This window comes from Poromitra crassiceps (assembly GCF_964638095.1).
Source record: "Poromitra crassiceps genome assembly, chromosome: 10".
NCBI classification, from domain to species: domain Eukaryota; kingdom Metazoa; phylum Chordata; class Actinopteri; order Beryciformes; family Melamphaidae; genus Poromitra; species Poromitra crassiceps.
Window position 1 is genome coordinate 43953766 of NC_139631.1, and position 26335 is coordinate 43980100.

At 43.8% G+C, this 26335-nt stretch overlaps 1 protein-coding gene across 1 annotated transcript in view; it reads right to left on the bottom strand.

Annotated features, from left to right (window-relative positions):
• Positions 1–26335, bottom strand: part of LOC310784084 (protein mono-ADP-ribosyltransferase PARP14-like) — a 50224-nt gene that overhangs the window by 13719 nt on the left and 10170 nt on the right. Inside the window, exons 3-15 of the mRNA XM_083645060.1 lie at positions 25125–25152; positions 24773–24841; positions 22392–22565; positions 20061–20186; positions 15838–15939; positions 13498–15688; positions 11254–11448; positions 10621–10711; positions 7948–8184; positions 6331–6549; positions 4344–4464; positions 2377–2526; positions 168–230 (exon numbers count right to left, since the gene is read on the bottom strand). Of these exons, the coding sequence (XP_083501186.1) occupies positions 168–230; positions 2377–2526; positions 4344–4464; positions 6331–6549; positions 7948–8184; positions 10621–10711; positions 11254–11448; positions 13498–15688; positions 15838–15939; positions 20061–20186; positions 22392–22565; positions 24773–24841; positions 25125–25152 (3766 nt within the window). The remainder of the gene's footprint in view (positions 1–167; positions 231–2376; positions 2527–4343; positions 4465–6330; positions 6550–7947; positions 8185–10620; positions 10712–11253; positions 11449–13497; positions 15689–15837; positions 15940–20060; positions 20187–22391; positions 22566–24772; positions 24842–25124; positions 25153–26335) is intronic.

Here is a 26335-nt window from a genome sequence, read left to right on the forward strand (position 1 = left end):
CTAAACTGGCCATGAATGAGTTAAGGGGAGTGATCTGACACTTGAGAATACCGTGAGAATACAGCATGGCTCACGGTGCTTTATGGGAATTATCAGCAGGTAGCGTAAATGTTAGGGAGCGAGTGAATGTGAAAAGTAGCCGACATGCTACAGCACATGCTACATACCCTTCTGTGAGCATTCCAGCTGTACGGTTAATCCAGCGGCATCTAAAATGGCCTTGGATACACCTGGGGGAGAAATAAGGGCATTAGAGGTTCATGCTGTGATAATACTGCTATTTGTCAAAAAAACAAGTGGTATTTTGAAGTAAAAACTTCCCCGCCTTCACTATGAGTTAAATATGAAGAATAAAACAACAAACACTAAATTATTATTTACGTAGAAACGATGTAGACTGTTGAGATCTGACAGCTCCGTATTAGTGCAGGTGCAGCTTTCAGTGAAGTATAAAGCTAAAGGCACCTTCTACACAGAACATGACAAAAATGTCACCAAAATAGCAAACACAGTGACAAACTTAAACGTGCAACAACAAAAACATTCAATATATCTTAAGATATTATTTGGACAACATACATTAAATGCCAAAATTGATTTGCACTGCTTACTGCCCCCAAAAGTACATGTATATTTTGGTGGAAGAGGATGACCGACATCTCACCTAATGGTGAAAAGTAGGGTACTGAACTGAACTGAGGAAGTAAAACAGGTGTAACCAATACCATAAATGATGGTCCCATTCCGTGTAGGTGTTCCAGTACCAGGGCCCTCATTAATGTTATTGGCTACACATGCTTTACCACTTCAAAACGGAAAGGGCCTATTGATAGCATTCCGTTACATCACCACACGGCCATCTTGGTAGGAAAATAGCAGGTGATTGTAATCAATTAACAGGTGATTACAATCAAGTGACACAACCAGCCAATGCGCTGTGTGTATTATAGCTCCATATTGGTAGGAAAATGCTTGTGACATCATGGGAATACTATGAATAGAGTACAACAGGTGGTGACATCACCTGGCACAAAGACCCTCCAATAAGAGAATGCCAGTTCAGTAGCCTATTTTTCACCATTAGGTGTCAGGCTTCATCAAACATTTGGGTTTGAGTGCAGTTACTCTTTAACTTCTACAAACAAATGATCAGAGGCAGAGCCACAAATAATCTGATTGGTTGAGTTAAACCTCAGTGACTAGGAGCCAAAGAACATCTTCCTGGCTACATAATACCGAAGCTCAGTGAAAAAGAGGTAAGAGAGATAGAGGAGGAAGCTAATTATTATGAAGCCTAGCGCTCTGCTGCTAAAACGTTGTCTAGGTTAGCTAGTTATTGAGGTGACATTCCAAGTTCAAACTAGCTATACCACCAGACTAGACCAGAGTCCTTTCTTTTTAGTCACCTTGTTAAATATGTGTATAACGGGCAAAGTAACCATAAATATGCAATACCCCCTCCCCTCCACCACTGCTCTAACCACTGATTTCATTGCATTTTTTTTAAACATCCTAAATATTTGAAGTGGATGGGGTCTAACTTTCTTATGTAAAACAAGTAAACAACATGGGGCAAAATAAATAAATAAAATGCTTCCAAGCAGCAATAAATGACATCTTTCCAAGTGAACTTGGCATCTCAGTGTTTTGCTGTGAAAATCTAAAGATGTTTTGTGGACTAAAAAAACTTCACCCGTCCTTCCATCGGCATGGGGGTGTGTAGATGACTGAATTTTCATTTTTGGGTGAACTGTTCCTTTAAGTTATGTTCTACAAGCTACTTGTGTTTTTTGTTGTAAGTGGTATTAAAAAAATAAAATAAAAAATAAAGTGTTAAATATCTCTACTTTCTGACAGCCATCACTAATGACTGCGAGTGTTTGGTCAGTAACATGGGTCCTCCACTCTGCAGTATACAGAAAATACATCTTACACTCTTATCCAATCAGGAGAGAGGATTCCACACATTTATTTCCTGTTTACTGCAGAGCGGAGGGACTGGGAGACTCACGTTACTGACCAAACACTCTGACTATATCAGTGATGACTGTCAGAATGTAGAGCTATTTAAAACTTATTAAAAAAAATCACTTCCAGCACCTTTAAGCAAGGCATTAAACTGTCAGACTGCATGGTGTTTGATACTAGAGGAAGAGACTGACATGTATCACATGGAGGGGAAACCCCAGAGTTAAACCTTCACCAGCCACAGCACCGTGAGGAGGGAGGGACCAGAGTTAAACCTTCACCAGCCACAGCACCGTGAGGAGGGAGGGACCAGAGTTAAACCTTCACCAGCCACAGCACCGTGAGGAGGGAGGGACCAGAGTTAAACCTTCACCAGCCACAGCACCGTGAGGAGGGAGGGACCGTCACCTGAACTGAGGTTAAAGTCCTTGTTGGAGGAGTTGACGATGGCATCGCTGGTCTCCTTGGTGATGTCACCAGATGACACCTCTAAGTTGAGATGGCCCATCTGCATCTGGTACACACCAAGGGAGGGGGACGACACCTGCCCAAAGGATGCTGACGCACACACACACACACGCACACACACACACATACACAACACACACGAGTGTTACTTTTATTATTTTTTATTAAACACCAAAACCATTCTTCCAGGCTAGCAAGTAGCTTAGGTAACAGTAGTGGATTGTCACTGTTGAGGATGAAATGGGAAGGTACCTACACTAAGCACTAACATTCCTATATAATCCAGAAGATTGCAGTTTTCTTGTCCCTGACAAGTAGATAGAGAGCTGTGCGGGCCTGAAATCTCGGCCCGAGCCCTCCCCGGCCCGTGACATGCAGGCCCGTGCCCGACCCGGCCCGTGACATGCAGGGTTATGAAATTAATTGGCCCGAGCCCGTTGCAAGGCCCAACATCAATATCACGATATGACGACACATCTCTCTCTCCCTCTCTGTGCATGCTGCCGCGCTGCTGAACTCATTGGTCCAAAACGTTGCTAGACTGTGTTGCCTATAAAGACAACCACCGCAGCTTTCTCTCTGTCTCTCTCTCCCCCTCTCACACACGCTACCGTGGCCTATCAAAATCCAGACAATTGCCAACAGCAACAATGCCCACAAACTGAAACATTATGTCACTCCAGCATATCGAAATTAAAATAGCAGACTTACCGTTTATAGCTGCATTGAATAACGTCACATTAGTGTCCTCACAATGTATGGTAGATGGGTTCGTTTTGAACAGGTTGAAATGAGCTTTCCCTACTGCAGTGGAGACTGTTTAACTCTCCCCTCGCAAACTTTGTTTTATGTCCATCGATCTTATTTCTCTCTCACGACACGGACACACGCGGCTTGTTTTGTTGTTGTTTTTTATGCTGCCAGTGACAGCACGCTAACCGAAACATGTCATGAGGTGGATTGTGGACTGGAGTGGCAGACTAACGTCACGGTGAGGGTGTGTGTGTGTGTGTGTGTGTGTGTGTGTGGGGACGGTGTGTGCGTGTCTGTGCGTTCCTCCTCCTCTTGGTCTCACTCGCTGTGTAAAATAAAGCGAGTAATACAGCTTCATTTTATTTTATTATTGAAACGGGCCCGAACCCGGCCCGGGCGGCTCAGAGCAATTAATAAAAAAAAAAGCCCGGCCCCAGCCCGTATTGGCCAGGCCCGAGGGGCCCGCGAGGGTACCCTCGGGTTTGCAGCTCTCTACAACTAGGGCTGCACAATTAATCATATTTTCATCGTCATCGCAATATGAACATGCGCAATAAACACATCGCAAAGACTGCCTGAAATGCAATGAATAACAAAAGTGGTTTTATTTACATGCATCTTGCATTCCCACTCAGCATCTGATCATTTTGTCTCGTGTTGTAAATCCAGCGTACACCTTTCCCTTGCAACAGTGCGCTCTGCCCCTCTGCCAAAGCCCGAACACGCTGTGTGTAGTTTCAGCTAGAGTCAGTGTGTATTTGTTGTTTGTTTGTTGTTTTCAATTCCCTTGCCTAAAGACGAACGAAAATGGCTGCAAACTGGAGGGACATGGACATCCGCGAACTGCTAACAATAAGAGCCGAGGTGGAAATTGTCAAACAGATGGCAGGGACAGCGAGGGACTCTGTCGTTTATGAGCAGATCACCAGACGGCTTGCTGAGCGTGGTGTTCAGAGCATCTTCCCAAAATAAATTCCCTCCTGGTCTCTTTCGCTTCCAGACGGCTCTAGTCTCACGCAGCAGCGCAGAGCTGGCCCCTTGCAGCAGAGTGAATGAATGAAGGAATGTATGAATGAATGAATGTATGAATATAAAGCGGGATGCTGCAGAAAGTGAGGATGCATGTTCAGGAAAACCCCTCCCGGGAGAAGTACCTGAGGACTGTTGTGATTGGCTGGGTGGCTGTCTTCGTGGTGATTGGTTGAAATCACTTGCTTCATGTGGGATGTTTCCCTGGGTCTCCTGGGTCTGACCTTTGAACTTCCTGGTAAAACACTGACAAACACAAACAGGAAGAAGGAAATAACTCGGCCCCACAGCTCGACTCATGTTCAGTGACATTGTGACAAACTTTGCAGTTCCCTGCAATTAAGTGCTCTTATTTATTTCACGCACAATAGAGTGGTGATTCTCCTTCAAAGGTGAGCAGGGTGCAACGACATTAGCGATGACTTTGGCTGTCTAGCAAAGGTTACACCTGTGCTGTGTCTGTCTGTGACTCCATGCTGTTGCTATGATCGTTGCTGGACCCATGGAACCAGACTAGAAGATTGACAGGACAGCTAAATAACTGACTGACTGAGTGACTCACTACTCACTACGTACCAGACTCAAAACCTCTGGGGACAGAGCCTCCAGCGTGGCTGCCCCCACCCTCTGGAACGCTCTCCCGTAATGCCCCAACCCTGAACAGTTTCAAAACACACCTCAAAACACACCTCTTTTCCATGGCCTTTCCACATTAGTTAGTTCAGTTTAGTTCAACCATCCCTGTTGTTTGTTTTGTTTGTTTGTTTGGTTTTCCTCCCCCTCTCTCCTCTATCTGTATCCCACTCTTGTAAAGCGACCTTGGGTTTTATGAAAGGCGCTATATAAATTTAAGTTATTATTATTATTATTACTCATTCTTGAAAGTTGCGCAAAAAGTGCTGTTAAGACCTACACAGTTTTATGCGATCATATCACCTTTTCGGTCCCTTTTCCACCTAGATTGACACGTCTATACTACATACTATAGAATCTACATAGTTATTTACATTAGATAACTACGAACTATAACTGTACGTTCACACCAAGGCGAAAGGAACGCTTCATTTAACTCAAGACTGAATTCAAGACTGTTCTCCTCCCTGGCTCCTCAATAGTGGAATGAACTTCCCCCCTTCGTCATGCTGGCCGAGACACTGCCGATATTTCGCCGGAGACTAAAAACGTATCTTTTCGGGCTACACCTGGGCCCCTCCGGAAACGTTTAACTCTTATTGATTGTATGTGTTTTTAGTTATGCTTTCACTGTTTGCATTTTTCTGAATGAATTGTATTGAAATGTGATGTAAGTCGCTTTGGATAAAAGCGTCTGCCAAATGAAAAATAAAGTAAATAAAGTAAACTCGAGCGAATGGGCGATGAGGTGAAAATCGCGAATATCTGGAAATCTAGAGCATGGTGACGCAGTGGTAGCGTTCTTGCTTTGCACTCTCGCCTCACATCAAGAAGGTCCAGGGTTCGATTCCCGCCTGGGATGCTCTCAACACTGGGGATATGACTTCCCATGCCCTCTGTGCCTGGTGCCCAGGTGGGCTATCTCATGAAAAGGGCCTTTCTGTGTGGAGTTTACATGTTCTCCCCGTGCTCCCCTGGGGTTTCCTCCATATAACATGGATATGGACCCCCACTAACAACATGCAGAAGATCGATGTCTGCCCAGCGGCGGTTGGAAGAAGTTGGTCCCCGGGCAGCTTCACTGCAGCTGCCCACCGCTCCTGGCCTGAACCATGGAGGAGGACGAGCCAGGATGGGTCAAATGTGGATAACAAATTTCACTGCGCCTCGGATTGCATGTGTGTGTGTGTGTGTGTGTGTGTGTGTAATGGCTGCCGTGCACATGTGTGCATGCGTGGTGTGTCGTTTGTGATGAAAATAAAGACGGGGTTTGTCCATCCGGTATGTTCTCTTTAAAAAAAGAACGTACAGTAACGATGCACTGTTGCTCAAGCATTCACACTACAACAATAAACCATCTGCGTCAAATATTCAGAGAAAAATTGAGCATAATTACTCGACCAACTACTCACTCTGGAAAGTAAATAAGGACATAGCCGTTAAACACACCCAGCTATCTTCAACAGAATGGAAACTCACATCAACAGTTTGGCTGTCACTGGGATGCACCACAATGGCCACCTCTCTCAGATGTTGTGGTCTTCTGCGGCTGTAGGTCTGGATCTCCCCCAGCAGCACTCTGGACACCAGATCCTTGGGGAAGCTCAGGTTGCCTGTACCGATGGCCGGGAAGGACACCGACGTCATCTGAAGCTTCTCAGCCCCTCCCAGGCAATCTCTGATGATTGATATTAACTCCTGATATGAAGACATTGAGAAAAGAAACATGAAATACCAAGTGTGTTTGGGAGACAAGTTGTGGTACAGAGTAGTAACATGATGGTAAAATAAGTTCCATAAACTCATGGGGATGGTGATAACTTCAATGCAGTGTTTCCCATACATAAAGGAATTTGTGGCGGGCCGCCACAATAAGATGTTGACCAAAAAACAAAAAAAAACAAAAAAAAAACTTTTTTTTTTCTTTTTTTTACAGCGCACCTGAACGCAACATGCAAGATATCCGCTGAATAAGTGTCCAATAAATGTTCATGTCATTCTGGCCAATACTTCTGTTATAGCATTTTAGTCTGGAATATGGAATATCTTTTAATAATCTATGATTTAGCTGCTAAATTGTCAAATACCGCCATCTGCTCGCTACCCAGGCACTTATGTATGTACCGTACTTAACCCAACTAACTTAACCTAACTAACTATCCGGTGTGCACAACACTGTCAGCCTAAACTCCGGCTGACACCCCAAAAACCTACAATCCGCTACAGAAAAATGTATATTGTTTGTTTATTAACTGGCCCCTCGCCTTCTATCATTTCACGAAAGTGGCAAAGCAAGTGGAGTATCCCTGACCTATAGGGAGAAATTTAGTTTGTCATTGTAAACCCACAGCACAGTAATGATGACATGTTCTTCATAGATCTAGCCTTTTAATTTTGCTCTTAAGCTTTCTCAAAGTACACCAAATTCATGCATTTTACTTTAAAATGTTTAAAAAAAACATGCCCCCGCACCCCCCCAGGGCGTCTGCGGTCCCCCACCACAAATTCTCAAAATCCTGTGGGAAACACTGCAATGTCAGATAATCTAGATAACTTGCCCCCTGGGATGTTGCTCGTAATCTGGCTTGCCCCTGGAAGGTTGCTGGTTTAAATCCTGGCTTCTAAGTATGATTAGATTCCTCACGTTACATCCCTGCTCTCACAAAATATAACAACCCTTGCTGTCCTTACTATTGGACCAACGAAGAATTTACGTTTACCCTACTGTTGCATTCATGTGAAGTGGCTATGGATAGGATACGTCATGTGAAGTGGCTATGGATAGGATACGAGTATCATAACCAAGACGGTTTGTTTTCACATAACCATCTGGGAACGAGTCGTTCCAAAGGGCAGGCACTTTAAAAAAAATACCTGGCAGGTAATTGGATGAACCATCTGTCTATCATGTCTATCGCTCTCACTGGCGTCACACCAAAGCCCGCCTGTAGCTGCCTCATCAGATTGGTGCAAACCACTGGTGGTTCCAATGGATTTGTGGTGTGATTGTGATGTCATGATCTCATGCGTTACGAGTATCAGCTGTCTAAAATATAATGAATGATGATAAAATGATCTCATATTGAAACCACTCACCTTCTCTGCCTGGCCAGCTGCATTGTCCCAGAAGGGGCAAACAGCATGGAAGATCTTCTGACACTTCAGGTTGAAGCCGTCGGTGACGATGACATCGCCGTACTGCAGCGCGGCCACCCTGGCTTCCGACCTTACCGCCGTCTGGAGTGCAGGGCCGGCCGCCTCCAGGATTGCCTTGGAAACGGCTCCTTGGTTCAGATTCAGGTTCTCTGAGATGGTGTTGACGATAACGTCAGTCTGGGGGGGCCAAAACCCAAGAGTGGTACAGTGAGTTTACACGTTAACCCAGAGTGACGCAGTGGTTCCTCTGGCACACTGCATCAGTGAACCTACAGTATTTTTACAGCCATTTCACCAAAATGTCATCACATAAAAGCACATCTATTCAAGTGAGTTTAGGAAGTGATTTAGGAATCCATAACCTAAGCAAGGTCAGCAATAGTCTAGAACAGCCATTCCCAACCTGTGGGCCAGGGTTTACTGGTGGACCGCGAAGGCATAGTTAAAGTCGAAGGCCAAGTGGCGCGTGGGTCGGAGTCCGCTTCAGACTGAAAACATAACTTGTCTGAGATGACAGGTTGAGAGGCGGGTCATAGTAGCAAGTCGATTATTTTATTTGACAATTCTGGGGACTGGATTGGGCTTTGGCCAATCCTGGCGTGTTCCGCCCCCAAATCGAGTGGGATTCAGTGTGTTGTGGCCATGTGGTGCTCTCCGCGGGAAGAGCCTGCTGACGCGAGCTTACCGAGTAGAGCCGCAGCAGGCAGCCAGCTGCCTTTTGTGCGGAGCGAAGAGGGGGCACGGTGGCTCAGTGGTAGAGCTGTCGCCTCGCAGTCAGAAGGTCCTGAGTTCGATTCTCGCCTGGGACACTGTGGGCGCTGTGGTTGTGTTCCCCCCCATATCTTCAGTGCCTACTGCCCAGGTGGGGTATCTCGTCGTAAGGGCCTTTCTGTCTGTGTGGAGTTTGCATGTTCTCCCCGTGCTCCCCCAGGGGGGTTCCTCCGTATATAACCCCCCCCCCACTAAAAACATGCAGAAGATCAGATCGTCATCGTCATCCGACCAGTGACGACAACATCCGAAGTCGGTCCCCGGGCGCTGTACGAGAAAGCGACCACTGCTCCTGGCCTGCCCCCCGGAGGAAAGGACAAGCCAGGATGGGTCAAATGCAGAGGACAAATTTCACCGGCCACCGTCAGCATGTGTGTGTTGTGGCCCTCCGTGCATGTGTTGTAGTGTGTTGTGTGACAATAAAGACGGGCTGCCGTCTGAAAATCGTCGTTTTTTTTTTTTTTTTTTTTTAAAGAGTGTTTAAGAGAGTTGGTCTGGAATCTCCGAGGGAACTGGGTCTGATTTCGGCCTTAACAACGTTAACTCACGTTATCCTGGAATGCGAGTTTAAGAGCCAGTTACATTTCTTTGCATTTTTAGACATTACCGTTTGCTTTTTTTTGTATGTTACCTACAATCGGCCAAGTTAGTAGTTAGTTTATGGGCTAGAAATTCTGCCAGATGACAGGCACTAGTCGCCAATTTTCTCCTTCATTTGGAAGAGAAAATTATCCTGAAATGAAGATTTGATTGACAGCTGCCATGTCATGATATGATTGGTTGAAATGGGGTAGAAATTTGATAGTACTAGGTGACGTCAGCAAACTGTAGATTACTGTTATGAATGAAATCTTGAAAAATTAACTTTTGATGTGAAAAAGTGTGAAAAACTAAATAAATTAGATTTTTGTGATTTTTTTGCCATATATTATTAAATAGGTGCACTGAATACCCAGGTATTTCAACTAAAATAAAATAAAAGTCATTTTTGGGTTCAGCTCGACTTTGAGTTAAGTTAAGTTATCCTTTATTTATCCCCATGGGGAAATTCATCCTCTGCATTTGACCCATCCTCTACTAGGAACCTTCCTAGAACTAGGAGCAGTGGGCAGCCGCAGTGCAGCGCCCAGGGATTGCAAGTGGGCCACAAAACATTACGATCTTTGTGATAAAAACAAAGAAGTAATCATTATTATTATTATGAGAATACATTTCTCCATTGTTGAATGAGACAATTTAATTTGTAATCAATGAATTAGCCTATTGCCGACAGCCCCTTACTTTTAGTTTCATATTTCTGTGTAGTGCTGATGGACAGCTACGTTTATCGTTAATGCATTATTTGGCGTCCGTACTCTTTATGGACGGATGTGGGTATATTTTTGAGATTTTCAAGTGGACCATGGTGAGTCGGAAAAGGTTGGGAACCGCTGGTCTAGAAGCCCTGATAGCAAGAGTCCCTAGCTATTACCTATCGTTTTAGTCAGTAGTCTGGGGTGTTATTCTGGCTATCAAACATCTGCATTAAACCACATTCAAAATCGGATGTTCAAGGGCAATGTCGTCCAAGCCCAGTCTGAAAAATGGTAGCCAAGGGCTAGCAATAATGATGATAAAGGAAGGAATGCACTAAAGCAAGGTTGGTTGTATACAGACTTATCCAGGAACTTTTCAGAAAACCTCAGCTATGCCATCTAGTGGATGTTTTCATGTAAAGCACCTGACAATTCCATGAGTGCATTCATTTTTAGTAGTAAACGTATATTAATGAATTCATCTGAAGGATTATTTAAATAATGCTTTAAAAAGGTATCAAAAGGGGAAATAAGTGTGTGTACTCACAAACTGGTCTTGGATATTTCCCTTCCTAAGAACAATATTCAGACCCTCTGGTGTGATCATGGTGATTTTGTCCTGCTCCACCCTCCCGAACCTAGAACCAATGAGAGAGTGACTCAAGAATGATGTCATCACACTGAGGAAGTTCAGTCTTAATGGGACCAGAATATTTTTTATTAATTTGTTATTCAGACATCAAGGGCATTTCTACTACTACTACTACTACTACTACACTCTTGAATTTGAATTTCGGTCTCATGCCTATTTTGGCTTGGACTTGGCTCCCACTATGGGATGCTGATGTCAAACTTTTCCTGTCTATCTACAAATTGTGGACTGTAGAAACCTGTTTACTTCATGTAATGATTCTCAAACTTCTGTGCCTTAATTTGTAAAAAAATCCTTTGCACTGATTTGTTGGATGGGTAAGGATTTTTACATTTGGAAAGACATGCACAACATTGGTCTTGCTCTTGAATACAGTAGGATTTGGACCTGGTCTTGGAAGTGACTTGGACTAATGTGGTCCTGACTCCAGCTCTGATTATTTAATTCCACAAATTGTAACCCACCCTCTTAGATGTAGTTCCAGGAACCTAAATCTGCATCACAGGAGCCTAAATAATGCCCCCTTACCCTGCTCTCTCTGCCCCAGCAGGCCTGACGTTTCCCCTGGGGCTCGGAGCTCCCAGGCCTCTCGGAGATCCAGTTCCTCTCCAGCCAGCTCCACCTCGTCCTCCTCCTCTCCCTCGTCCTCCTCCTCTGTCGCTCAGCCCATGGCCCCTGGGTGACTGGCCACCATGTGCCCCCTGACCTCTCGTCCAAGAGCCACTAGGAGGAGAAAAATAATCATCATTAAAACATGGTGGTTCTCACCTAGGATAAAAGGACCCAAGGGGACTCACTAGCTGAATTTGGCAGTTGTGAATTGTTTAAAGTAATCATCTCTGAAAATGTCACAACAATATATTTCCATTTTGCTACTCCCTATCGGAGACTAACTGATAAATAACAAACACAATTTCACCTGCAGCTAGTTCATGAAACCTTGACATTTGCTACATCTGTTTTGTCTCGTAGGTATTTCCATGGACAAATCCTCTCGTGATCAGTGTTGGGAAGTAACGAGTTACTAGTTACTCGTTACTGTAATAATATTACTTTTTCCAAGTAACGAGTAGTGTAACGAATTACTATAGAATATAAGTAATAATATTACAGTTACTTCAAGATAAACGAGCTCGTTACGTTAGTCGTTACATCTTTTGTTGAGTCCATTCTGTGATGCCGCTGCGCTGCAAAACGACACGCAGTCGGCATTCACTGATCACAAGCAGCATGGCTTTAACGCTCCCAAAACAAGGTGACGTCACCGCAGAGCCCATTCAGAGCACCAGGCAACAGGCAGGCAGGCACACCTGACACCTCCCTCTCTGTCCTGCTGAGCCGAGGAGGAAAATCCGTGGCTGCGGATATATTCCCATGACTTTGTTTTTGTCGGGAAGAAAGGTGACACGATTGAACATCAAAGTCAAATGTAAACGGTGTCCAGGACAGGTAGGCTACTAACACTCTTTCCACTGTGAAAAACACGAGCTCAAACTTCCTAACGATAACGTTACGAGACGAGAGGACAGCACAACAGAAACCGGAAAACTGTTCAAATACAGAGATAACGTAAAAACTCACAAGCTGGTGGACATCAAACATTGCTGTTATTATTGTCAGGTTAATGTTAATTTTGCAGAGCTAACGTTATTTGTGACACAAACTTGTTAAGCAAACATGTAGCCTATACGTATTGAGTTTGCATTGGCAGTGCATACTGCATTCTATAAAACAGAAGATAAAAGATTGCATCTTGTCAGTCATCACTTTGAGCCAGGTGTGCTCTTCATCAAGCATCTCTGTAGGAAGCTGTGATCTGGCAAAGCGATTAGTTTAAATGGAACGGCACATAATAGACCTAGTTCACACATTCGCACCGCAAAGTCTGCATTTTGATGAGAAAAACGCTATGGGCCTTTTTCACAAGGGCCATTTGTGTCTAGAAGACAGAGTATACACAACTAACTAATTAAGGCTCCAGCACTGGAACACCTAAATGGACTGGAAGTTGGAAGCCCTAATTAACATCTTGGTGCACCTGTGTTACCTCCTGCCTTTTAGACACAAAATCGCTGCAGTGAAAAAGGCCTATTGCCATTTGTGTGGAATGTAACGGAAAAGTAATATAACGAGTATCTAACGAATTACTTTTGGCATGGAGTAATAAGTAAAGTAATAATATTACTTTTGAAAATAGTAACGAGTAATATGTAATATATTACTTTTTTAGTAATGAGTGCCCAACACTGCTCGTGATGCATTCTATGTTTACAGTTGGATTTAACAGAAGAATATCTGGGTAAAATTAAATATTCAAATAGAATAGGTGAAAATAACACATTTATACTGCATGCTAAAAACTGCATGGTTTTTGCCAAAACCTGATTAGCATGAAGTTGGCATGTCTGTAAAGGGGAGACTCGTGGGTACCATAGAACCCATTCTCATTCAGATATGTTCAGGTGAGAGGTCAAGGGACCACTTTGAAAATGGCCATGTCAGTTTTCCCCTCGCCATTTAGCCTAACTTTGGAGAATTATTTAGCCCCCTTCCCGACAAGCTAGCATGACATGGTTGATACCAATGGTTAGCTCTTCTATGATACCAGTATCTTCACTCTAGCTTTACAAATGAGTCTGTAACAGTCTTCGAAACACAGTATTTTTGGGGTCAAAGTGGTGGGGCATCTGCCTAACTTGCCTAATGGTGTCGGCGTCTTATAAGCACTAGTATGGAACAAAGGTCATTATAATCTGTTTTACTTTAATTTACCTTGAAGACCCTCTGCCTCTTCCCTCGACCTGCTGTGGCAGAGACATCTCAGGTCTGAGGTCAGAGAACTCTTTGTTGACGGCCTTGGCCAGGGATCTCACTGTGTTATCGTTGTTGTCCACCAGGTGAATCTCAGTCAACGAGCCCAGACCTCCGCGACTCTCACAGCACGCCCGCACTGCCTGAGCTATGGTCTCAACGCAGAGCTCCAGGGGAAAGCCAAACACACCGGAGCTGATTGCCGGCAAAGCAACAGTGGAGCAGTTGAATGCCGCCGCCTGCCTCAGACTTTCTTTAACTGCGAGCTTCAAACGCGACACTGCCGTGTTCTTGTCAGAATCAGAGAACCGGGGACCGACCGCATGTACGACATACTTGCAAGGCAGCTTATATGAATCCGTTACCATGGCGTCACCTGGACGTAGGCGGCCATTTTTGGAGACGTAGTCGTTGCTTTGTTCCTGCAATTGTGGTCCTGCGGCGTCGAGCAGGGCCTTGGCCAGGCCCCCGATGTGCTGCAAGTCCTCGTTGGCTGCGTTGACCACTGCGTCGACGTTGAAGCTGCAGATGTCTTTCTTGCTGACTGAAACCAGGACACCACTGGTTGTCTGCACTTTGCAGTAGCACGATGTTCCAAGGCTATGTTCTTCCTCATAGTACTCTTCCTCCTCTTCCTCTTCATTCTCTGGACGCAGCACTACCACACAGCTGAACTCTTTCATTATTGTAGACAGGAACTGGCTTCCTTGAGTGAGGAAGTACTTCTTAGCACCGGGTTTGTCAACTGAGAAGTCGTCGGTGAAGAGAGAAGCAGCCAATTCCTGAAAAGCGGCCTTGGCTTTTTGGACGTGAAGACGAGCACCAGAGATGTTGATTCTTGGCCTCCTGGAATCGAAATGGACTGTCACCTCACCGGCTTTGGCAATACTGTTCCAGTCTTGTGATTTTCTCTCCTGAATGAACTGAACAACAGCGCAGAACTTGACACGAAGGGCTTCTTGAACTCGTGAGTAATTCACAAGAAATTCATCCAGGCTGCGGCTGACCTCTTTCACTGGATTAAGGAAGCCGACCACTGTTATTTTGTCTCTTCTCTCTGGGTGGGTCTGGATAACCACTGTTCTCTTCTTTGAGGAGTTGTAGGTGTCTAAAAGTTCTTGGTTCAACTCCATCCACTTGGGCATTTTCATCACCTCCGGATCTTCCACATCCAGAGTCTGCAGGGACAAAACCATCTTCACCTTCCTCTCAGCATCGGCAAGGGCGCTATCTGAGCTTCCTGTCAGGAGAACCCCTCTGCTCTCTGTGCTGTAGACGGCACATATGCCTTGGGATGTAAACAGGTCCTGAGACATCTCCATGGAATCCACTGTCTGGAGGAAGTCTAGGAGATGTGGGTCCACATTCAGCTGTTTTTTACTCATCTTCATGTTCCTCTCCAAGATCCAAGACTTTGCTTGATAAACCTCTACGCTAAGTCCCGAAATGGTTAATTTCTTGGTGTCTTCTTGGTAGTTGAGGATCAACTCAGGAGAAATGTCCGATGCTGCCTTCTGCAACCCCTCCTGCTTCAGGATGTAGAACATAGCAGGGGACAGGTCCATCACCTCTGAAACACCATCCCTCTGCCGTTCCATCTGACTCACAGCCCTAAGAACAATGTTCTCCACAGGAGCCCTGATCCTTTTCATGTCGTCAGCCCGGCCTGCCACGGTCAACATCTGCCTGGATGCGTCCATCACCAGGACGGCGTCTTCTCTCACCACCGAGCGGACCTCTTTCTCTGCTGCTTTCCATGCGAGAGCGTTCGCTGCACACTCGAAGGCTGTATACTGAGCTAAGAGCTGACGGAACGCCTCCAAGGCGTTGGCCATCCATTCATCCACATGTCTTGCAGTAAGACCTTTCTGCCTCAACAAGGTGGGGAGAGGGCTGAGTTTCACCTCTGGTCTGTCTAAGTCCACACTGCAGAAGTAAGGACTCATCTGTTCATTGATGCGTTTTAACCGTTTCTTCATCAGGAGGAATTTCCAGACAACGTGGTGAACGCTCTCTGTGAAAGGCTCAGGCATCTTCCATCGTGGTCTGTCTTTGCCATACAGGGCTGTGCCCAGGCACTCGTAGTACGGATACAGCTTGACTGGGGCCCTGCAGATAACATGGTCTTCTGTCTTGGAAATGCTTCTCACAACTGCAGCAATAACGGGAATATAATCATATAATAGTTAGGGAAGTTAATAGATTTAATTAATATTGAATTAAGTGTAAAGTAATAAAACACTTTAAGGAACAGTAGGTCGAACAACAGAGCTGGAGCCAATTCAAAGAACAGCTTTTTACCTTCAGGGTCATCAAAAGTGACTGTGGCAGCCTGTTCCTCTGGGATCATGGTGATACTGACTGGCAGAACCCAGCTCTTCTCAAAGAAGAGTTCCAGCATCTCTGTAAAGGAATACAGACGTGGTTACAGCAACTTACAAGGAATATAAAAAGCAAATACCTGAATTTCTAACTGCAATAGTATAAGTCTTCCCCATGTGTTGAAAGCAATGCAAATTATACAAGTTTCATAGAGTGATATGTATAGTGTATTGCAGTGATACTCAACTGGCGGCCCGCGGGCCACATGCCCCCTGTGTGGCCCGCGATGGAATTGCAAAAATAAAATAAAATATATATATATATTTCTTTACAGTGCACCTGAACGCAACATGCAAGATACCTGCTGAATAAGTGTCCAAATGTTCATGTCATTCTGGTCAATACTAACTTCTGTTATAGCATTTCAGTCTGGAATATGGAATATCTTTCAATAATCAATAATCAATAATAATTAATAATAATAATTGTCAAATACCGCCGTCTGCTCGCTACCCAGGCACTTATGTATGTACTAACTTAACCTAACTAACTATCCGGTGTGCACAACATTGTCAGACTAAACTCCGGCTGACACCCCAAAAACCTACAATCCGCTACAGAAAAATGTATATTGTTTGTTTATTAACACGTTAAGTGCCATAGCCGAGGTATCTCGTCTTACATAATCCAACGCTTGAGTGCCAGAGCCGAGATATCTCGTCTTACATAAACATTTTTTTTTTTTGACGGTGGGACATCAATCAACAACTTTTACATCTTCGAGATCACTATTGGAGCAAGACAATGTGTATAATCTATTTTACCGACCCACTAAGTGTTGACAGTGCTCCCCCAGACGAGCGAAATCAAAGAAAAAACTGCCGCGGGAGCAAGCCATTCAAGGAAATGGCGAGGCGATTTTACAGTAATCCATTTCAGACTTGTCTTGCCCGAGAGCGGCCGCGCGCAGGCAGCAGCACACAGAGAGCGGAGAGCGATTTGCAAAATAGATTATAGGTGAAACACACTTTGAAACACCTCAGAAAGGCCAGAATCAACATCTGCCCATCGCCCACGCATTCCCCGGCCCATCTTGACTCGCACAAGGAGCGTCCGCACGCAGGCAAGCAGGCAGGCAGGCACGCAGGCAGGCAGGCAGGCAGCAGCAACGCGCTTCTGACACGCCCGCTGTAGAGCCAGGAGGAAGGAGGAGAAGACACACGGAGGGAGGAGTTTGAATGAGAGGGGTGTTTCCTGTTGTTATGGAGGAAATTACTGTTCAAAACTATTGTTTAGAATGTCTGACGGTCTTACTGATGCCAAAAATGAATGGTTAAAGTGACTGTTTCACAAAAAGCCATTTATCTCTGAATAAATTTCCAGACGCTGAAACCATGCTGTACTCAACGGCTAATATCTACATAACTACTAACTCTGCAAACTAACTCTTTTAGACAGAGAAAGCACACATTCTATTAGTTATTTTTAGATGATTGGTGTTCATGAATTCTTAACAGAAAATAATCCTCGGCTCTTGTAAAATGAGCCAGAATCCTCAAAAAAAACCCTGGCACAACTTACCTACAGGATGAAAAAATGGCTGGCACTCAATGTGTTAACTGGCCCCTGGCCTTCTATCATTTCACGAAAGTGGCCCCCGGGCAAAGCAAGTTGAGTATCCCTGGTGTATTGTCTATTGCCAGGCATGGCCTGTGCTGTGCCCTGGCATTGTATCGTATGTACTGTAAGGTCCTGTTGTCCTGTACTGTACTATCATGCTTGTCAGTATGTACTGTAGTACTACATCTCTTGACCAATACCACCAAGTCAAATGTTGTGCAACGGAGTGATGCTGGTTCTGCTTTGCATATTCTGAAATCTGAAAACTGTTCAAAACCATTTAGCCAGAAGTACTGACATGAGTAAATGATGGTAATTGGCTGCGTTAGTCACATAAATAAATAGCTCAAAATGTTTCTTTCCTGCTATTGCAAACCATGACTTCTGCATTACCTGTCCTACAGACATAAACCCCCCCAACACCACCTCCTCCTTAACTAACACATTTAATTTGGGACATTTGTGGTCATTTTGCACTTTGGGGCAATGACAACCTTATTTATTTGCTATTTAATTCCTGTTAGAATTAGAAACGATATCTCTGTGGCAAAACAAATTACCATACTTTTATTCTCCTTAGGAAGAAAAGTGATTCTGATTCTGGTCTTCACCTCTGATTGGCTATTTTGGAGCATGAGCCATCAGGCAGATTTGCACGTGTTAGGATGCTGTTACCTTTCACCATGGTGGGAGGAAGGTTCTCCACTCATGTGTTAGGATGCTGTTACCTTTCACCACAGTGGGAGGAAGACTCTCCACTCATGTGTTAGGATGCTGTTACCTTTCAACATGGTGGGAGGAAGACTCTCCACTCATGTGTTAGGATGCTGTTACCTTTCAACATGGTGGGAGGAAGACTCTCCACTCATGTGTTAGGATGCTGTTACCTTTCAACATGGTGGGAGGAAGACTCTCCACTCATGTGTTAGGATGGTGTTACCTTTCACCATGGTGGGAGGAAGGCTCTCCACTCATGTGTTAGGATGCTGTTACCTTTCACCACAGTGGGAGGAAGACTCTCCACTCATGTGTTAGGATGCTGTTACCTTTCACCATGGTGAGAGGAAGACTCTCCACTCATGTGTTAGGATGCTGTTACCTTTCAACATGGTGGGAGGAAGACTCTCCACTCATGTGTTAGGATGCTGTTACCTTTCACCACAGTGGGAGGAAGACTCTCCACTCATGTGTTAGGATGCTGTTACCTTTCACCACGGTGGGAGGAAGACTCTCCACTCATGTGTTAGGATGCTGTTACCTTTCACCATGGTGGGAGGAAGACTCTCCACTCATGTGTTAGGATGCTGTTACCTTTCACCATGGTGGGAGGAAGACTCTCCACTCATGTGTTAGGATGCTGTTACCTTTCACCATGGTGGGAGGAAGGCTCTCCACTCATGTGTTAGGATGCTGTTACCTTTCACCATGGTGGGAGGAAGACTCTCCACTCATGTGTTAGGATGCTGTTACCTTTCACCATGGTGGGAGGAAGGCTCTCCACTCATGTGTTAGGATGCTGTTACCTTTCACCACAGTGGGAGGAAGGTTCTCCACTCATGTGTTAGGATGCTGTTACCTTTCACCATGGTGGGAGGAAGGTTCTCCACTCATGTGTTAGGATGATGTTACCTTTCACCACAGTGGGAGGAAGACTCTCCACTCATGTGTTAGGATGCTGTTACCTTTCACCATGGTGGGAGGAAGGCTCTCCACTCATGTGTTAGGATGCTGTTACCTTTCACCACGGTGGGAGGAAGACTCTCCACTCATGTGTTAGGATGCTGTTACCTTTCACCACGGTGGGAGGAAGACTCTCCACTCATGTGTTAGGATCCTGTTACCTTTTACCATGGTGGGAGGAAGACTCTCCACTCATGTGTTAGGATGCTGTTACCTTTCACCATGGTGGGAGGAAGACTCTCCACTCATGTGTTAGGATGCTGTTACCTTTCACCACAGTGGGAGGAGGCTCTCCACTCATGTGTTAGGATGCTGTTACCTTTCACCACAGTGGGAGGAAGACTCTCCACTCATGTGTTAGGATGCTGTTACCTTTCACCACGGTGGGAGGAAGACTCTCCACTCATGTGTTAGGATCCTGTTACCTTTTACCATGGTGGGAGGAAGACTCTCCACTCATGTGTTAGGATGCTGTTACCTTTCACCATGGTGGGAGGAAGACTCTCCACTCATGTGTTAGGATGCTGTTACCTTTCACCATGGTGGGAGGAAGACTCTCCACTCATGTGTTAGAATGCTGTTACCTTTCACCACGGTGGGAGGAAGACTCTCCACTCATGTGTTAAGATGCTGTTACCTTTCACCACGGTGGGAGGAAGACTCTCCACTCATGTGTTAGGATGCTGTTACCTTTCACCACGGTGGGAGGAAGGTTCTCCACTCATGTGTTAGGATGCTGTTACCTTTCACCATGGTGGGAGGAAGGTTCTCCACTTATGTGTTAGGATGCTGTTACCTTTCACCAAGGTGGGAGGAAGGTTCTCCACTCATGTGTTAGGATGCTGTTACCTTTCACCACAGTGGGAGGAAGACTCTCCACTCATGTGTTAGGATGCTGTTACCTTTCACCACGGTGCGAGGAAGGCTCTCCACTCTGACGCTCTTGGCTGCCTCCAGCAGGCGAGCGCTCAGTCCGTGTCTCTGGAGCTTCACGCTGCTCTGGCTCACAGTCAGGAACCTCTCCACATCTGCAAAGTATATCTGTTACTCCTCCACAATAGTCTCATTGCATATTGTAGTTTACTTACTGTATGTGAAGGGTTTCATTCAAAATGACATTTCCACATTTTGAAGAAACAAAAGTGGGGAAAAAAATGATTGGTTGTTGTGTTAGTATGATAGTCTTTGAATGACCATTCAATTATTTTCCATTATTATTATTATTTACTTGTCAGATGTCAGAAATCATTTTGAAGGAGTAAAAGGTATTAGAAAACGTACATACGATATCTTGAAATGTATTACTACCTCACCTTGGCTTGACCTAAAGAGTCTGTAACAGGCATATCTCTTGCCTTGTTTGAGCCACTGTCATGAACGTTAGTCCATACAGTAGATACAGTTCATCACCAACACAGTTTCTCATGAGAAAGCTCCTTGTATTAGATTTTTGAGAGACTTCTGTTCACTGTTTGGCCCTACAGTGGCAAATGCAGCAGAGTTGGGAAGTAACTAAATACAAATACTTTGTTACTAACTTACTGTACTTGAGTAGGATTTTCAGGTACCTGTACTTTACTGAGTATTTATTTTTCTGGCAACTTTATATTTTTACTCCCTACATTTTAACACAAATATCTGTACTTTCTACTCCTTACATTTTGAAAACAAGCAAGTTACTGTAGTTTTTGCACGACAGATAAAAACAATCAAATGTTTGTCTCTCTTGTCTCGCGCTCTCCCAGCCTTTGTGCATTATGTGCACCTTTTTGGTGGAAAAAGCATATCAGTCTTAAGTATCGTCTTTATACATCTTAACCCATTGATACCTGATGCAGCATTTGTGTGTGTATCCCTTTAAGACCGTGAACCGCGTTAACGCGGTTCACGGTCTTAAAGGGATATGCACACAAATGAGGGATATACACGCAAATGCTGCATCAGGTATCAATGTTAAAACATGTTTGGAACGGATTTATTTCAAGTTCAATAGTCTCCGAATGATATTCATACAGTATGATGCGAGTTTGAGTTTGCTTTGCGGTAGAAATACTTCTTACTTTTATACTTAACACGTTCACTGCCGTCGACGAGTTGACTCGTCAAAAAAAATCCAACGGTTGACTGCCGTTGACGAGTCAACTCGTCAAAAAAAAAAAAAAAAATTGACGGTGGGACGTGGATCAACGCCCCCCACGTCTCCTATAAAAATATGGGAGCCACCGAACGTGTACAACCCATTCCACCGACCCACTAAGTGGCGACAGTGCTCTCCAGACTAGAAAAAGCCGAGCCAAAACTGCAGGGGAACGCGCGAGGAAACCATTCTCATACTGTAAAATGGATTGGCGAAAACGCTTTCGCTTTCGCGCTGGGAGCTGGCGGTGGGGGTTTGCAAATTTGCATAATAGATTATGGGTGCAACACACTTTGAAACACCGGCAGAAAGCCCACAATCGCACGCAGCTTCATTCCAGCTGAGCTCACAACCGAAACGAACGAGCCCCATGCAGACTCGCCCAAAGAGCGGCCGCCAGCAGCCAGGCAGCACAGACAGGCAGAGCCTCGCTTGTACCGCTGCAGCCACGGAGGGAGGAGGAGAACACACACGGAGGGAGGAGTTTGAAGGAGAGGGGGGTGAGGGTGCTGCTATGGAGGAAATTACTGTTCAAAACTATTGTTTAGATGTCTGACGTCTTACGCCAAAAATAAATGGTTAAAGTGACTGTTCTATCGAATTTCACAAAAAGCCATTTATCTCAGCTTAAATTTTCAGACGCTGAAACCATGCTGTATTCAACTGCTAATGCCTACATAACTACTAACTCTACAAACTAACTCTTTTAGACAGAGAAAGCACACATTCTATTACGGTAGTTCTTTTGAGATATTTTGTGTTCACAAAATCTTAGCAGAAAATAATCCTCGGCTCTTGAAAGATGAGCCAGAATCCTCAAAAAAAAAACTTGGCAGAAGCTACCTACAGTAAAAAAAAAACTGCTGGCAGTGAATGTGTTAATTACATTTCAGAACCTGTACTTTTTTACTTTTACTTGAGTAAATAAGTTGAATCAGTCCTTCTACATTTACTCATCTTTTTTTTACATCTTTTTTTTAGATGCTTAACTGTACTTCTATTTCAGTAAAGAATGTGTGTACTCTTCCCATCGCGCATGATTTGTGGCAGGTCTGTGACTGCAGCATGGTAACTGCAGGTGTTGTTTGGTACCTACCAGTGGGGCTGTTGAAGGTGACCACGGCTCTGTTGGCCTCCCAGATGATCTCCAGGCTGTAGTTCCTCTCGTCCAGCCCTGAAACGTTCTCCACCAGCATCAACAGCAGATCTCTGGACAGGCTGTCTGAGACGTTATCCAACACCACAGCCAGGGTCTGGACAGCCTGTGCTTCTGAGAGGAAGGGGGGAAAACATTTTCTACCTTTGTTTATACCTACAAAAATCACTTATTGCAGTATGCTATATGCTATTGTGGTCGGTGAGAATCTGTCCTCCTACATCCCTACTTTTGTCTCCCCCTCAGTAACAAACCTCTTTCCTTCAATATATCTACTGTTGCACTATATATATATACATATATATATATATATATATACACACACAATTATACGTATAATATTTTTATTGTTTTATTTCAGACAATGGTTTTATGCCATCAACAATTGGGGTATACCCAGTACACCCAAGTAAAGGGCAAAACAGCAGCAAAGAAACGTAACAGAATCCACAACAAATTGTCTTCAAATAAGTTGCGTGCATGAATATGATGCAATAGTGATCTGAAAAGAAAAAAAATTCTCCCACTTAGTCCCACGTCAAGTCGATTGTACAGGTTTTGGTTTTAAATGATTAAAAACATCAAACAAACAAACAAAAAAGAACAAAGAATAAACAAACAAAAAAAGAAAAGAAAAGAAAAGAAAAGAAAAGAAAAGACGAATAAACATATATATATTAGGGTTGGCACAATGGACAATGGCATCGACCATCGTGATGGGCCGACCCCCCGTCGACCTCTGAGCCTTCTACATCGGATCATCGTAATTAATTATCTGTTTGAATTAAAAGTGTGCCGTTTTAATAATAAAAAAGGCCAAGTCCACTTACCGTGACGCGTGGAGGACGCGCCGGCGGCATTAAACAAGCGCACCCAGTTCAGTTCAGAGAAGCCTCCCCTCCCCCTCCTCCTCCCCCTCCTCCGCTCTACTGCTTCTCTAAACTGGGTACACTTGTTTAATGTCACCGGGGTGTTCCCCGCGCGTGAGAAGTCAGTTGTGTTGTGAAAACTTTTTAAGACAAAGAAAAAACTTCACGTTCTTTCCTGTTTTCAACCCAAAGTGAGTACAAGTCTTCAACTGTGAATTTAACTCGCCTGATTCCAAAGTGAAAGTTGGAGTCGCTCCAGATACAGCAGCTGCGTTTCTATAGCCATTTCTCCTCAACTCTCTCTCTCATTACATTAGGTTCAAAAGTCCACGCGAATCTAGCGTTATATCAGCCAGTAATTCAGTCAGTTTTCTACCAGCTAGTTAAATTCAACACACACACGTTGTTGTTGGTGAGGATCTGTAACGTTGTTTATTTTGCGCCGTTCAAATTGCTGGTAGTGACAGCCACTTCAGTCACCCGGCTCTGTGCTGTAGCACAGACAGAGGCTAATAGTAGCCTATCCAAGCCCGCTGGTCTCATGTAGAGCTCAGCTGTCTTGTTGTTAATGATGTGAACGCATACAGCACCGCAGCGACTTAATAAATAATTAGTTATTGCCCCCACCCTGTCCATGACGATGCCACGATATATACTGTATATATATTAGGGATGGGCATTTCTAGCAAAAACACTATTCGAAATTCGCTGGCCAAATTCGAATTTAATTCGAAATTCGAAAATAAAAATAAAAATGTAAAAATTTTTTTTTTTTTTTTTGTGAGTGAAATGTTGCATTGTCTCCCCTGATTCTAAGTCTACGGCTTTATTAATTAATATAAAAAGCTTCTGCTGTGGATTTTTAGCTCAAACAAGCATTGCACCACTGAAGTAAAGAACATGTTACATGACATTGACATTTTCGAAAATAAAAAACAGTTTTGACAATCATGAGTGGTTCATTAAATATTTAGTAGGCTCAGGTCTGAGTGCCAAAGGGGTGCCAAAGTCACCCCCTCTCCCTCTTCATGGGATTTCATCCGCCATTCATTTTTCCATAAACCTTGCTTAAAATGCTTATAAAAATTGTTTTACTTGCTCAAACCAAGCGATTTGACTATACTTAGAATCAGGGGAGACAATGCAACATTTCACTCCAAAAAAAAAAAAAAAAGAAAAAAAAAAAAATCGAATTTCGAATTTCGAATTTCAATAATAAAAGTCGACCTTGATAATAACAACGATTATTCGAAAATTCGAAATTCGATGCCCATCCCTAATAGTATAAGAACTGGTTTGACTAATATGGCTGTTTAAAGGCTGATAGCATGTTATCTTTGTATTGAAGCTGCAGATAGACAATATGTTATGCTGCAACCACACACACACACACACACACACACACACACACACACACACACACACACACACACACACACAGTTTGGTTTTACCCTCTTTGTCCGCTCCAGAGCTTCCATTCCCAGGTCCTCCTATAGAGTCAGCTGAGTCTTTGGATACATCTAAGAAAAGTTTGTTCAGTTTAGCTTATTTATCTGCACAAAACAATAATACAATCTAAAAATCTGAACAGAAATGTGCACATATAGCAATAATAAAACAATCAAAACTAAAAACCACAAAAAAAGAGAGAAAGAAAGAAATCATATACATTTTAATTTCCTCCAGATTATTTTCTTTGCAGGAAGGAAAGGGGAGTAAAACAATGCAAATGCTTTTAAATTAGCTTTGTTAATAAATTGTATGCTATCTTAAAAGCTAAATGGGGGGAAAAGGCAATTTTACCTGAAATGTCGTCACTTTTTGGTGGAATCTGGGAGGAAAAGAAGGGAACCTCTGATCACACTTAATGAAATGGCTGTTTATCAGGCCTGGTAAGAAACATGTTATATGCAGGCTGCTATCACAACACATGTTTATCAGGCCTGGTAAGAAACATGTTATATGCAGGCTGCTATCACAACACATGTTTATCAGGCCTGGTAAGAAACATGTTATATGCAGGCTGCTATCACAACACATGTTTATCAGGCCTGGTAAGAAACATGTTATATGCAGGCTGCTATCACAACACATGTTTATCAGGCCTGGTAAGAAACATGTTATATGCAGGCTGCTATCACAACACATGTTTATCAGGCCTGGTAAGAAACATGTTATATGCAGGCTGCTATCACAACACATGTTTATCAGGCCTGGTAAGAAACATGTTATATGCAGGCTGCTATCAGAACACATGTTTATCAGGCCTGGTAAGAAACATGTTATAAGCAGGCTGCTATCACAACACATGTTTATCAGGCCTGGTAAGAAACATGTTATAAGCAGGCTGCTATCACAACACATGTTTATCAGGCCTGGTAAGAAACATGTTATATGCAGGCTGCTATCACAACACATGTTTATCAGGCCTGGTAAGAAACATGTTATATGCAGGCTGCTATCACAACACATGTTTATCAGGCCTGGTAAGAAACATGTTATATGCAGGCTGCTATCACAACACATGTTTATCAGGCCTGGTAAGAAACATGTTATATGCAGGCTGCTATCACAACACATGTTTATCAGGCCTGGTAAGAAACATGTTATAAGCAGGCTGCTATCACAACACATGTTTATCAGGCCTGGTAAGAAACATGTTATATGCAGGCTGCTATCACAACACATGTTTATCAGGCCTGGTAAGAAACATGTTATATGCAGGCTGCTATCACAACACATGTTTATCAGGCCTGGAAAGAAACATGTTATATGCAGGCTGCTATCACAACACATGTTTATCAGGCCTGGTAAGAAACATGTTATATGCAGGCTGCTATCACAACACATGTTTATCAGGCCTGGTAAGAAACATGTTATATGCAGGCTGCTATCACAACACATGTTTATCAGGCCTGGTAAGAAACATGTTATATGCAGGCTGCTATCACAACACATGTTTATCAGGCCTGGTAAGAAACATGTTATATGCAGGCTGCTATCACAACACATGT